General features: G+C 47.1%; 1 protein-coding gene across 2 annotated transcripts in view; it reads left to right on the forward strand.

The window, feature by feature from the left end:
- Positions 1–13,959, forward strand: part of SEC23IP (SEC23 interacting protein) — a 122,219-nt gene that overhangs the window by 65,161 nt on the left and 43,099 nt on the right. For both annotated transcript variants that reach the window (XM_029610526.1, XM_029610527.1), the window contains 2 exons: positions 6,003–6,098; positions 12,031–12,222. In XM_029610526.1, the coding sequence (XP_029466386.1) occupies positions 6,003–6,098; positions 12,031–12,222 (288 nt within the window). The remainder of the gene's footprint in view (positions 1–6,002; positions 6,099–12,030; positions 12,223–13,959) is intronic.

Here is a 13,959-nt window from a genome sequence, read left to right on the forward strand (position 1 = left end):
GGGGGGGGGGCCCTAGAGGGGGTGGAAATCATGACTAGGCCTGGTGCTGCTGCTAGTTCTGAGGGTGCTGGGGCTGTAAGGAGTTTTTCCCCAGAATTTGTTTTACTTCTGCACAAGGCCTTTTTGGCCAGCAAACAGCCTGGAGGCGGAGTTGACGTTAGTGCTGCGCGGACTCTGGGAAGTTCGCTGCCGGGCTCGGGACCCGCTTTGGGGTCAGGCCATCATTGCCCTCTGCTCAGAGGTTTCAAACACCTCCTGCACCAGGGCAGTCTGTCATAGGGGGCCTTGGTGACTCCGGTGATGCTCCCAAGGAGCCGGACCTGGGGGTGCTGGCGTCTGGGGATACTTTGCTGGGAGATGATCCTGGGGTCCCTAGCCTCGGGTCCAAGGATACTAAGGAAGTCCGCCTGTTCCGAAGGGAGGAACTGGAGGTGTTGCTGCCCTTAGCCTTTCAGGTGTTGGGCATTAAAATGCCAAAAGTAACCCAGATTTGGAAGAAGAGGATCCTGTCCTGGACAGGATAAGAGGTCCCCCGGCTTCCTTCCCGTACTATAAGGCGGTTAAGAAGTTGGTGGAAGCAGAGTGGGGGACGCTTGATGCTTCGCTGAAGGTGGGGAGGACCTTGGGGAAGCTCTATCCCCTTCCAGAGGAGGTCTTGTAGTGTTTTGTTCTTCCTAAGGTCGATGCAACAGTGTCCGCAGTGACTAAGTGGACCACCATTCCCATGGTGCGTTCTGCGGCATTGAAAGGTATGCAAGACCGCAAACTGGAGGTTCACCTCAAATGGATCTTTGAGGTCCCTGCACGGATTTGCGTGCAGCGATTTGCTCAAGCTTTATGCGGCGGGCTTGTCTCCATTGGGTGCAGCAGCTGCAGGACCTGCTCCCGAATTTGGGGGAGCAAGTGGATAGTGTTGAGCGAATAGAGGCGGCGGTTGCGTTTTGGGGCAGGTGCCCTCTATGATTTGGTGCTTACGTCCTCCAGAGCTATGGTTTCAGCTATTGTGGCCAGACGGTTGTTGTGGTTGCGTAATTTGTCAGCGGACGTCTCCTCTAAGATGCAGTTAGGCTCTTTGCCATACAAGGGGCGTCTGTTGTTTGGGGATGACTGAGCATCTGATTCAGTCGCTTGGGTAGAATAAGCCGCTACGGTTACTGGAGGACAGGCCTAAGGCAAAGAGGTTTTTTCAGACCCATTCATGTCTCCGTGCTGACAGGAGAAGTCGGCCGATGCGGGCTCCCTCTGCTCCTCAGAGGTCATTTTCCCCTAGGAGGTAGTCCTTTCGGGGGCCCAGTAGGCCGTTTCGGGGTGCTGCAGGAGGATCTGCAGCCAGTGGCAAGTCCTTGAAATGAGGCGAGGCCTGTCCATTCCGTCATTCCTATTATAGGAGGTTGCTTGATGCAGTTTTATGACGAGTGGGCCAACATCACGCAGGACCAGTGGGTTAGAATTTGCTCGGTCCGTTCGAGAACTATTTCTAATTTCACCTTGTGGACCAGGGCGCAAGCGGGAGGCGGTACAGGAGACCTTAGGCCACCTCCAGGAATTGGGGGCGGTCATTCCAGTGCCCTTGGCGGAGCTCCGAAAGGGACGCTACTCCATTTATTTTGTGGTTCCAAAGAAGGAGGGCACATTTCGGCCCATCCTCTATTTGAAGAGAGTGAATACTGCCTTCAAAGTCCCCCGCTTCCGGATGGAAACCTTGCGTTCGGTGATAGCTGCGGTTTGCAAGGGGGCGTTCCTGGCTTCTCTGGATCTTATTTATTTATTTATTTTGGATTCTTATATACCGACATTCTTGTATGATATACAAATCATATCGGTTTACAATACAACAGAACAATCGCGGCAGAGGCGTTACATTGAAACATAAAAAAAAACATAGCGTCTGACAACATATAATATAATACAATCGCTGCTAAGGCGTAACATGAACCTTAGTGTCTAAAAGAATATAAATATGCAAACATATGTACAAATGCTAATATAGCATAAGGGGGGGGGGTCCTAACAAACAGTGGCACTTTAAAGCTTTGACGAATAATAATCAACAATCGCATGATCCGTGTATTTTAACTTTCTTGCTTAAGTAGAGTGGTAAGGGATGCCTTGGCGTGAAGAAGACACCGGGTGCGGAAAGAGGGACAAGGGAGGTGAGAGAGGGGGTGAGAATAGGAAGGTGCTGTAGGGAAGGGCGAAAGAAGAGGATTGGGCTAAGAAAAGGGAGAAGGAGTGGGATCTTGTCTCCCAATGGTGATCTGTTAAGTCCTTTTAACCGGTGTCAGAGTGGTCTAGGGGATCCGGGAAGGCTTGTCTGAAAAGCCATGTTTTTAGGAGTTTCTTAAATGTTTGGTGGCACGGTTCTAGGCAGAGCTTCGGAGGCAGAGAGTTCCATAAGGTGGGCCCTGCTGTCGAAATTGAACGTTTTCTTAGAGTGGATTTGACCGGTGGGGCGTATAATGATCCTTTGTAAGCGTTTCTGATTGGTCTGTTGGATGTATGAGGACGAAGTTGAGAGCTGAGTTTGAGATGGGCGATGCCATGAATGTCCTTGTGGATCATCATTAAAGCTTTGAAGGTGATCCTAGATTTTATGGGAAGCCAGTGAAGGAAATGAAGGATGGGCGTGATATGGGCTCTTTTGTTTGAGTTAGTAAGTATCCTTGCCGCAGCGTTCTGGACCATCTGAAGTGGTTTGATAGTTATCGCTGGGAGACCTAGCAGGAGAGAATTGCAGTAATCTAACTTTGTGAGGATAATAGACTGAACTACTAAGCGGAAGTCTCTAAAATGTAGGAGAGGCTTCAGATTTTTGAGAACTTGAAGTTTAAAGAAACATTGTTTAGTTGTGTTGAGGACGAATGATTTTAAGTTGAAGCGATTGTCGATCCGAACCCCTAAGTTTCTGACTGAAGGGGAATGGTTGATGAAGGTTTTAGCGAATTGGGAGGCGCTTTGGGAGTTTAGGAGAACGTGGTTGTCGTCTGGCGAAATAATGAGGATCTCGGTCTTGTTGGGATTGAGGATGAGGTTAAGGCTGGCGAGCAGACTATTAATGGATTGTAGACAGCTGTTCCAGTGTGCCCAGGTTTTTTGTAAGGAATCAGTGATAGAAGAATCTGAACGTTGTCGGCGAAAATGTAGTATATTAATTTGAGGTTGGTAAGTAAATGGCAGAGTGGCAGTAGATAAATGTTAGAGTGTGGGGGAGAGGGATGATCCTTGCGGGACACCCAGGGTCGATTTGATTGGGTGTGATTCCTTGTTATTGATCCTGACCTTGTAGAATCTATTCTCTAAGAACAATTTGAACCAACTGTGGGCCTGTCCTTTGATGCCGATATCTGATAAGCGCTCCAGTAGGATGGTATGATTAACCATATCGAAGGCGGCCGATAAGTCGAGGAGTGCGAGATGGTAAGGTGGTTTACCTTCCAGATTGAGAAGGATGGTGTCCGATAACGAGGTTAATAGGGCTTCAGTATTTTGGGATTTTCTGAATCCGAACTGGAAAGGGGAGAGAATGTTGTTCTCCTCTAGGTACTCAGACAGTTGTTTATGGAAGCCTATCTGCACATTTTGATTCACTTGGAGTCCTAGTGTTTTCTTCGCTTCATGATCCTGGGACAACATTTTCAGTTCAGGGCACTTCCTTTTGGGCTGTCCACAGCCCCATGCACTTTCACCAAAGTGATGGTGATGGTAGTGGCGGCACTTCGGAAGGAAGGTCTCTTGGTGCATCCTTATCTAGACAACTGGCTGATCAGAGCGAAGTTGGCAGATCTATGTCTATGGTCGATTCGCAGGGTTTGCAATGTCCTCCACTCTCTCGCTGGGTTGTGAACGTGGCCAAGAGTCATTTGACCCTGCCATAGTCCCTAATCTACCTGGGAGCAAGGTTCAACACCTGGTTAGGCAAAGTGTTTCTGTCGGAAGAAAGGGTGCTACCTCTTCAGACGCGAGTTCGGTTGTTGCAAATATGAATTCCCAGAGTATGGGATTACTTGCAGGTCTTAGGGTCCATGACTTCAACCCTGGAGTTGGTTCCCTGGGCTTTTCTCCATATGACGCCATTGCAGAGGGCGCTTTTGGCGCGTTGGAAGCTGAGTTCGGAGGAGATTTACCTGCCCCTGCCCCTGGAGGGGGGAGGCCAGGGAGAGTCTATCTTGGTGGCTTCAATCGGCCAATCTTCTTCGCGGAATGGACCTCGAAGTCCCGGATTGGGTGGTGGTGACGACTGACGCCAGCCTTTCCGGCTGAGGGGCGATTTGTCAGCGCCATTCCATCCAGGGCATTTGGTCTATGAAAGAGTCTGCATGGTCTATCAACCAGTTGGAGACCAGGGCAGTGCGGCTTGCGTTGATGGAGCTCTTGCCACTAGTGAAAGGTCGCTTGGACCGGATTCTGTCAGACAATGCAACGGCAGTGGAATATATCAATCGGCAGGGCGGTACCAGGAGTCAGGCGGTAGGTCAGGATGCTCAGGTCTTGATGCGTTGGGCGGAGGTCCATCATAGCGGCGTCTCACATAGCCGGCGTCGAAAATGTCCAAGCAGATTTTCTCAGTTGCAGTCGCCTAGATCCAGGAGAGTGGGAGTTGGCGGAGACCACGATGCAGCTCATCCGAAGACGACAGGGGTCTCCTCACGTAGATTTGTTGGTGACTTGTCAGAATCCCAAAGGAAATGGAGAAATTACTTATTTATTTATTTAAAAGCTTTTCTATACCGGTATTCGTGGGTACATCACATCAGTTTACAAAGAACTAGACAGATGAACTCAGCATCCCGCTCTGGCTGCCCAAGAACAGTGCCAAGGATTTGCCCGTAGAGTGGATATCAATTCCAGGAGATTGCGATAAGCCATCATCCAGTCCCTAGATCAGGGCATCTATAATCTTACTGAGGCTTAGTGTTTGGTTGAGTACAGTTACAGTTATTTAATCATATTTTAAATCAAGTTTTTTCAGTAGTATGTCCACATGTTTATGTTGTAATAAACTTTTCTTGCCAGTTAAAAATTACAAGCAGTGTGGCCTGTTCTTCCCCTCTTCTCCGGAAGCATTATATACCTTCCCTCCGATGCCCCCTGCAAGTAGAAGGGACTAGGTGTGTCCACCTTGGTTTTCACGTGAACAGCAATTTTCTTTAAACCAGCAATTTTTGAGTGCCAGTATTAGCATTGGTTTTCTGTATATAGCACAAAGAAAAAATTATATGAGCAACCATGTAAAACCGGTGAGCGACGCTCCGAAATGTATGAGCACGCGCTCAGCTTAGAGGGAACTGTGCTTCCCTCCGCAGAAGCAGTTTTACTCTCCACTTCTATGGTCCTGGGCAGCGCAGAGCTGCTGCGCTCAGCGGTGGGAGGCTATGTCTTGGCTTCCGCGAACCTGATTCTGGTGTCTTGCATACGCCTGCCTGCAGAGGCTGCATCTGACTGCTAAAGGAAGCAAGAGTGGCTTCTGTAGCAGCACTCGCCTGCTAAAACAGAGTCCCAGAGACTTTCAGGAACTGTCTGCGCCCTGTGACTGAGCTCGATTGCTGGTTAGGTTGGTCTCTGCCTAGCCGGAGAACAGATCTGTGTCGGCACAGGCACTGAAGGGACCTCGTGCCTTTCTGGACGGACCTGCTGATCTTCGACTGCGAGATAGTCCCAAAGACGCCAGATACAGCCAAGGGGATCTTTGTGGCACATAAAGGGGTGAATCTCGGCATAGTAAATCCACAATGCACAAAATGGAGGTGGTAAAATGTTTGTTTAAAAGGAAGTTTGGTTGTTAGTATAAGGCGGAGGGAGTTCCTTATTTGGCAGCCGTGAATGTCCGCAGCCCGGCCCAGGCTGCTGCAGAACTGCCGCCAGGCACAGAAAGGCTTGTAGAGCGTGTGCTGCCTGTCCCTTGGTGCAAGCCCGTGTGCATGAGTTGCAGCTGGAATGAGCCTTGCATGCCTTTCTCTGTCATTTTGTCAGTTTCTCATGTCTTCTTCTTTCTTCCTGTTCAGTTAATGTGTACAACGGAGGACTTGAAAGAGATGGGAATACCCCTTGGACCACGAAAGAAAATTGCCAAGTTTGTTAAAGAGAGAGCAGCCAAGCAGGTAAGTGCAGGGCGCTGTCAGTTTCTCTCACCTCGTTGATCTCCCTTTCTGTGCAGAACGTGGCTTTGGATCCCCATGGTTTTTCCCTTCTCAGACTCTTGATTGTAAAGAATTGTGCACAAGAACCAAATGTAAAAATGGGGGTCTTAGCTTTTCTGTTTAATGTTTGCTTTTTGTTTCCTGACCCAAACCCCTGACGTCTGTGATTCTTGCTGTGCCCTTGCCTGCAGAGATCACAAAAACACTGTGGGTTTTAATTAGAGAAAAGTGAGATGGAGGAGCGGTGCTTCCTCTTCATCCTGTCAGACCAGTCCGGACCAGTGGGTTATGCTCGCAGGCCTGGGTGCTGCCTCTAGCTTCCTGTGCTGAGGACAGCTTCATGCTCCCTCCCTCACTGGAGCACCACTGGAGGCCGGATGGCTACTTGGTCGCCTCTCTCTCTCTCCTCCCTCCCCATCTTTTGCTCTCCTCTCCTTGAGTGTTCAGAGCCAATTCAGGTCCAGAGCCTTGTGCTTCCTCCTTTAGTGATGAACTCTTTAAGTGCCTCCTTGAGAGAAATGTGGGGGTGACCTGCACGGCAGAAGCTTGCTGGCCAGCCTGGACGGGCCTTTTCTCTCCTTCCTGCCTTCCTTGCTCTCAGGATATGTTTGCTGCTTCCCTTTTAAAGTCTCGAACCTGTTTCTGGCTGCAGCAGTGAAGTTTAAAAGCAGAAAACAAGAAAGGGGGAGTGCTGACTGCTCAGCAGCACCGGAGAGCCAAGGCTGCCCTCTGACGGGTTGCGGGCAGTGCTTGAAGGGAGATGATGGTGCAGGGGCAGGCAGAGCCCGCGCTCCGCTCGGCACGCAGTCTTCCCAGCCTTTCAGCGGGGGTTCCCTGACCGGCAGCACTGTTTGGGTAAAGGTTGGGCGGCACTGCTGGTCATTTTGAAATCGTGCAAGCCTGGCACACGGTAGGAACATCTGACGGCCCTCTGAGAAGATTATAACAGTCTGGATGGATTGTACAAATGAGTAGAGAAGAGAGTCCATTGCAAGCAGTTTATGAACTATCTTTAAAGCTTTCTAAGTGACTCACGAGTGAATAGATAGCCTGTGAGATCCTTGAGGACTGCAGAAATATGATCTCTCCTTGAGTGGCCTGAAATAAGCCTTCTGCAGAACCTGTAATGCTCTTAATGCTGATATACAATGAACTACAATAAAATCAAAGCAGGAACAGAACGAAAATTAGCTGGAAATAAGTCATTTTAAGCCCCATAACTTAAAAAGATTCTGATCAAATTACTGACTTCATTTGGTGGTTAAATGTCAAACCAGCATCAATAAGCACATCTAGGCTTACCACAATCGGATTGAAGAATGTAATACCAGGTAAAATATTTATAATATCCGGAATTGATTACTGCAATTTGATTCGCGCTGGTCTTCCACACTCACAGCTTCGGTAGCTGCAGTTCCCTGTGCATACCCAGATCAGTCCAGACTCTGGGCTTTTGCATCCCTGCCAGCAGAGGGAGGCAGAGAAAGTTTCACTGACCCTGTACTTAACCTGGTGCGCCACCTGCAGTCCCTCAGTATTTCTCTGTCTCCAGCAGATGGTAGACTTTTTTTCTACTAATGTTGTTCTCTTGATGCAGAAAGCTTATTTGGCAAAAACCGGCAGCTGCAGAGCATGGGGCCAGGTTGGGTGGAAAGTCCAGGTCCTGGTCTGTGGGAAAGGGGCGAACCCTGGAATACGCAGGAGGGCTCGGATGAATCTGAAGACCCTAATGCAGCACCAGGGCTGTTCCCTGGGGTAGTGCCTTTGCCAGATGGCTCGGCAGATACGGGAGCCATGGATCAAGATCCTGAGGAGGTGCTTGTAGCAGAAGGGTCGTGAAGCTTTTCTGCAGGGATGAACTTTGGTCTTTGATGCCGATGGTGATCCAGGAGCTGGGAATCAAGGTGTCGCAGGAGGAATCTGACTTGGAGGGTGCGGATCCCGTCCTGGGTGGGTTGCGTGGCCCAGCAAAGGATTTTCCTTTCTATAACTCTGTGAAGAAGCTAGTGAATAGAGAGTGGAATACTCCAGAATCCGGCTTTATCCTTTACAGAGGAGACCTTGGAGCTCCTAGCTTTTCCCAAGGACGATGCTTCAGTTTCAGAGGTCACCAAGAAGACAACCATTCCGGTAGCTGGTTCGGCAGCTCTGAGGGATGTGCAGGATTGTAAGCTGGAGCTTCATCTCAAAATGATTTTGAGGTTTTGGCCTTGGCGATTAGAGCAGCGGTGTGTAGCAGCCTTATGCAGAGGACCTGTTTGTGCTGGCTTCAGTTGTTACTGGAGACGCAGGCTATGCCAGGAGCAGCGGCGGAGAGGGCTGAGCGCACGGAGGCCACAGTGGCTTACGGCGCAGATGCCTTTTATGATCTTCTAAGAACCTTCTCCAGGATTGTGATATCTGCAGTGTCGGCTAGAAGGTTGCTGTGGTTGAGAAATTGGTCTGTGGATGAGAACTCCAAAGCTCATTTAGAGGCTTTGCCTTTCAAGGGCAAGCTCTTATTTGGCGAGGACCTAGAATAAATTATGAAGCACCGGGAGAGTCCAAGGTGGTGCATAAGCTGCCAGAGGTGAATGCTGTCAGCTCTACTCTTATTATCTATTCTGGACACCATTTGGCATGGTTTTGACAGCGGCCAAGATTATCTTTTGATTTTTGCTTGATGTCTCCGCCGCCTTAAAACATAGATCACAATATACTGATTGGTCGACTGAAAGATTGTGGCATATCTGGACTGGTTCTCTCATATCTGAGTGAAAGATCATTCCAGGTTTGTGTTAAGAACACTCATCTGCCTGGAGAGATATGAAGCATCTACATTATCTGCAATGTTGTATAATCTTTATCTTATCCCATTGTATACATTGCTTGCTGGATTGGAGCTTAATTTTTCCATCTATGCCAATGATACCCAATTTTTTATCCCAATAAAAAATTCTTTAGCTGATACATTGTTTATCTTAAAATATTTTGTGGTCACCTGCTGTCCCGGTCCTGATCTTCGCCGTGAATGGGATGGACTCCGCTCACAGCCAGCTGATCTGAGGGCCTGATCTTCGCTGTGAGCGGGATGGACTCCGCTTGCTCATGGCCCACAGGGCCTTTCTCTTAAATTCTGCGCGGGCGGGGAATTCTGCGCAAATGCTGCAGTAATGCAGAGCTCCCCCAGGACTAAAGAATGTACCAGAGAATACAAGGTGTGAATTTGGTAAATATACCATATCCATTTCAAAGACAGCTCAAGACCTGGGGGTATTCTAGAAACTAATCTTTCAATGAAGGCCCACATTAAACATAGAATTCATACCGGATATATGAAACTTCACATGTTAAAAGACATTTTTAAAACCTTTGAGCATGGAAGACTTCAGAACAGTCTTGCAATCTCTGATCTTTGCCGGGATAGATTATTGCCGTTCCCTATTGTTGGGTGTTCTGACCCCTACCCTGCGTTCCCTCCAGTTACTGCAGAATTCTGGGGCCAGATTGTTTTCCTATAACTCCGGTACTTGCCGCCCTTAATTCTAGTTCCTAAATTGATAAGTACTACTAACGCTCCGTGAGCAGGTTCTACATTATGTGACTATTCTCCTTCAAGAACGCTGAAGTCACAAACTATAAGGGTCTGTTGGAAGTTCCAGCAGTTCAGCCAGCACACGCTGGCGAAGTGAGAGAGAGCTTTTTCTGTCGCTGGTCCTTGCCTGAACATCTTAGAATACAGAGTGATGTAAACATTTTAAAAAAGGTATAAAGACCCGGTTATATGCCAAAGAATTTGCAGTAGATAGTACAGCTCCATTAGTGAAGAATGGCATACATATGTTGTCATAGCAAATGTTTCTCTATTTTTGATGATACGTTTTCTGTTTTTTTATTTTACTTCTTATGTGTAGACACAATCATTTTTAATGTGTATGTATATTTGTAAACCACTACGATGTAATGAGCAGCAGTGTAAAAGAATTTAAAAATAAAAATAATCAAGGTTACTTAGGGAATGGCCTCTGCTATTAATTGCATCAGTAGCATGGGCTCTTCTTAGTGTTTGGGTAATTGCCAGGTTCTTGTGGCCTGGTTTTGGCCTCTGTTGGAGGCAGGATGCTGGGCTTGATGGACCCTCGGTCTGACCCAGTATGGCATATTCTTATGTTCCAAATTTTAAAACAAAGGAAAAAAGGGGATGGAGAGACATAGAAAGCTGTCCTGATGAACCAGCTCCCTCTGTACAAATGCAGGAGAAGGGAGGTGTGGAGTGGGCCACAGGCTCAGTTAGTTAGTTTGGCCTCCACATGTGGCTGCCAGAGCTCCTTCATTGCGAGTAAGTCTCACTCAGTACTTGGAGCCTAGGGATAGGGCAGAGCTGGAAGGACTCAAAGGAGAGGAGGCTTAGCACAGGGAAGATGAGGAGGTGCTGTGCACAATGTTTTGCTGCCCAAAGCTCATCGCTGTGCCCTGCGTGCCGCCATTCTCGGCTCATGCTGTAGCTAGGAAGGTGAGGCATGCATCAGTACACATCTCCTCAGAAAGAAGCTCCTATACATTTAAGGACAGCTGCTGAGATCCGGGTATCAGGCAGTGGCACACCGGATCAGGTCTGAAGCCACGCCAATCTGCCATGGAATACTGGTCGGGAAACACTGTCATGAATTAAGTGCTGGGAGAGGTAATGTGGTATTTTAGGGTTTCGCTCTATAACTGTTGTCTGGTATCAACACACAGGCCTGGAGCCGGCCCATGAGAACAGTCCTGTACACATTACCTCTATAAACAGTTATTAGCCAGGTAGACTTGGGAAAGCCCGTGCTTACCCCTGGCAGTGAGATACAAGAAACAGATCAAATATTGGGGATCTGATGGATACTTGCGACCTGGAGTGGCTACTGTCGGAGACAGGATGCTGGGCCTTGATTGGACCTGGATCTGACTCGGCATGGCACTTCTTATGTCATTAAGTCTACATATTTACCATAGACTAGACGCCATGCAAACAGCCAGCAAGACAGAGCACCTTGCTTCTCTTCTGGCGGAAAGATTTTTTGTACGTTGTACTTTCGCATTCTTGATGGACCCCATAAGATGCATCTTTGCTAAGATATATTACCGGACTCCTGGCAGATGATGCTTTTTTAGAAATGTTATCATGAGGAGAAGGGGGAGGGAGTAGAGTGCTCTGGCCCCACTAGCTCAGGAGGGCACTGGAAGCTCCCTGGCCTCTGCTGAAATCTACCAAGCGAGGGAACCACCCCCCCCCCCCCCCCCCACATCTGATCAAGGAATCTTCATTCTGCGATGGGGGAGAGCCTCTGTTTCCTAAGCATATCTTCAGCGAGGGACACTGTCAGGCTGACCTCAGCAAACCTACTCATCTCTCTCTCCATTGCTGCTCAGTGAGCATAACCCGTTTCTCTGGCCTGGTCTGGCTGGATTAAGAGGAATTCTGTTTTTAAAAATAGCTCCTAGCATTTTGCCCAGCACTGACGTCAGGCCCACTGGTCTGCAGTTTCCAGGATCACCCCTAAAGCCCTTTTTAAAAACTGGCGTCACGTTGGCCACACGTTTAGGTTGCAGAATAAAAGCATTTTGAGCTTAAGCAAAGCCAGCGTTAGGCTATGCTACAGTTCACATTTGCAGGGCAGAAAGGAGAAGGAATGTAAATGATAAAACAAATAATCCGTCGTCCCATGGCCTTCCTGTCCACATGGCTGATCAGTGGTTGCATTTGGAGATTTGTGCACTGCTCCCTGTTTGACTTTGTGGATGGGGGAATACTGGAGGAGCAGGGGTTTTTAGGGACTATTGATGCCCTTTGACTTTTAAAGGAAAGCTCTGACACGCTATAGCTATCAGCCTAATCGCATGTGACTGGCATGGTAAAGCATTGCTGTTTCCACAGGAGCAGAGAAAAGCTGCTAGGGAGAGGAAAGCAGCAGAGGATGCCCTGCAGAAGGCTCGCGAAGAAGCAGCGCACAGAAATGCAGAGCAGGCAGCTCACACTGGCCCCTCTGGCCAGCAGCTCGGACGGAAGCTGCCCGGTGGTGCCTCAGTGCAAGTGGGCTATGAGTACTTTGAATTTGGCACGGGACAGGTGAGGTTCACTTGGCAGGTGGGAGCGCTGGTCTGGTCTGGAACTAAACGGCAAAGAAGCCTCAGCCATGCTCTGCCTTCCCTGATGCTAATAGAGCGCCTGCACTCTGAACATGCATGATTAGGGTATAGAATGGGGGTCAAGATGTTAACACTCATCGAAGTGAAGCCACCTCTCCCCCGGGGTCACTCTGGGTACATCAAAACTTTTCGAAAACCCCGGTAATTCATGGAATACTCCCTTAAAGACGCACATTTTTTGATAGCTTCTTAATTTTATTAAAGATATCTGCACAAATTCACAGGTCATATTCCAATTCAGATTTAGAGTAAAGTAGAAATCCCGACCCTATCTGCAGTACTTTTTTAAAATTAGTTTCCTCCTCTTGGTTAATAGTTTTTATTTATGTATTTATTGGTTTTATATACCGTCATTCAGTATTCTGTCACAACAGTTTACATAATCATAAAATAATAAAACAAATAATTACATACAATAATAACATAAATAGTAGATACAACAATAAAATAGTAATAAAAGTGATAAAAGAAAATATAAAAGATAAAAAAATAAATAAAGCAAATGCCTTAAAGCTTTAATTAAATCTTAGATAATGATGTTATGCTTCCTGAAATACTTTCTTAAAACAGCCATATTAAAATAAATAAATACATAAATAAAAAACCAGCCATATGTAAGTGCTTCTTATTCTGTTTCTTGAAATGCCTTCATGAAGAGCCAAGTTTTTTAGATCTTTCTTGAAGGTTTGTAAATTATTTTGTAACCGTAATTCTACTGGCAAAGAGTTCCTTAACTTGGGTCCTGCTATCGATATAGCCCGTGATCTGACCTCACTTATTAAATGAGCAGTGCGAATTGAAGGAATGGTCGATAGCCCTTTATTTGAGGACCTTAAATTACGTTGAGGTGTGTATTGCCCCATTTAACCATTCCGTTTGCTCTGCCTTTATTACTTTATGTAACAAAGTACTTTGTAGTTAATGCGATATTTAGTAGAGATATTAAAATGGGAGTTATGTGGTCAAACTTTCTAGCTCCTGTCTATGTTCTGGCGACTGCATTTTGTAAATTCTGTAAAGGCCGCAGAGTATTATTAGGGAGTCCAAGCAATAAGGAGTTACAATAATCAATATTCGAGAATATTAGTAGTTGAGTACAGTGTTAAAATCGGGCTGGGTTAGTCGAATTTTTGTGCTAATGTTTTGGGTTTTTTTTTATTTAGGTCCCTGTCAGTAAATATACCCAAGTCTCGTGCTTAAGCAGTCAATTCAATTTCTGTTTAGGATCTTCAGTTTTTAGAACAGGATAATTAGTGCACGTTAATTTCCGGTTCAATAATACGATTTCAGTTTTCTTAATATTAAAAACCGGTTTCATATGTGTTAGAAGTTGTTTAATGATAGAAATAGTCATTGAGACTGTTTTCAATGTAATTTCAGTTGGATCTTTAATGGGAATTAAATTGAGGACAGCACAAGCTGCCCCCATGCAGGGTCATAATCCACCTCTTGCCACTGGGTTTTGTATTTGTTTTCTACCCAGCGGTTCTCCCCTGCTCCTCTGGGCATCAGGCACCAGGAGCCTTCGTTTGTGGCTAGCCGGGGATTTTTTCACCTGCTTCGTAGCCCCTCCCAGCTCTTCTAGGCCAGTAATCGTAGCCAGGCATCAGGACTCTTACCAGAATCCTGTAATTGCAGACCCTAAATCGCTTTAGTG

Source organism: Rhinatrema bivittatum, chromosome 7 (assembly GCF_901001135.1).
Source record: "Rhinatrema bivittatum chromosome 7, aRhiBiv1.1, whole genome shotgun sequence".
Classification (NCBI taxonomy): Eukaryota; Metazoa; Chordata; class Amphibia; order Gymnophiona; family Rhinatrematidae; genus Rhinatrema; species Rhinatrema bivittatum.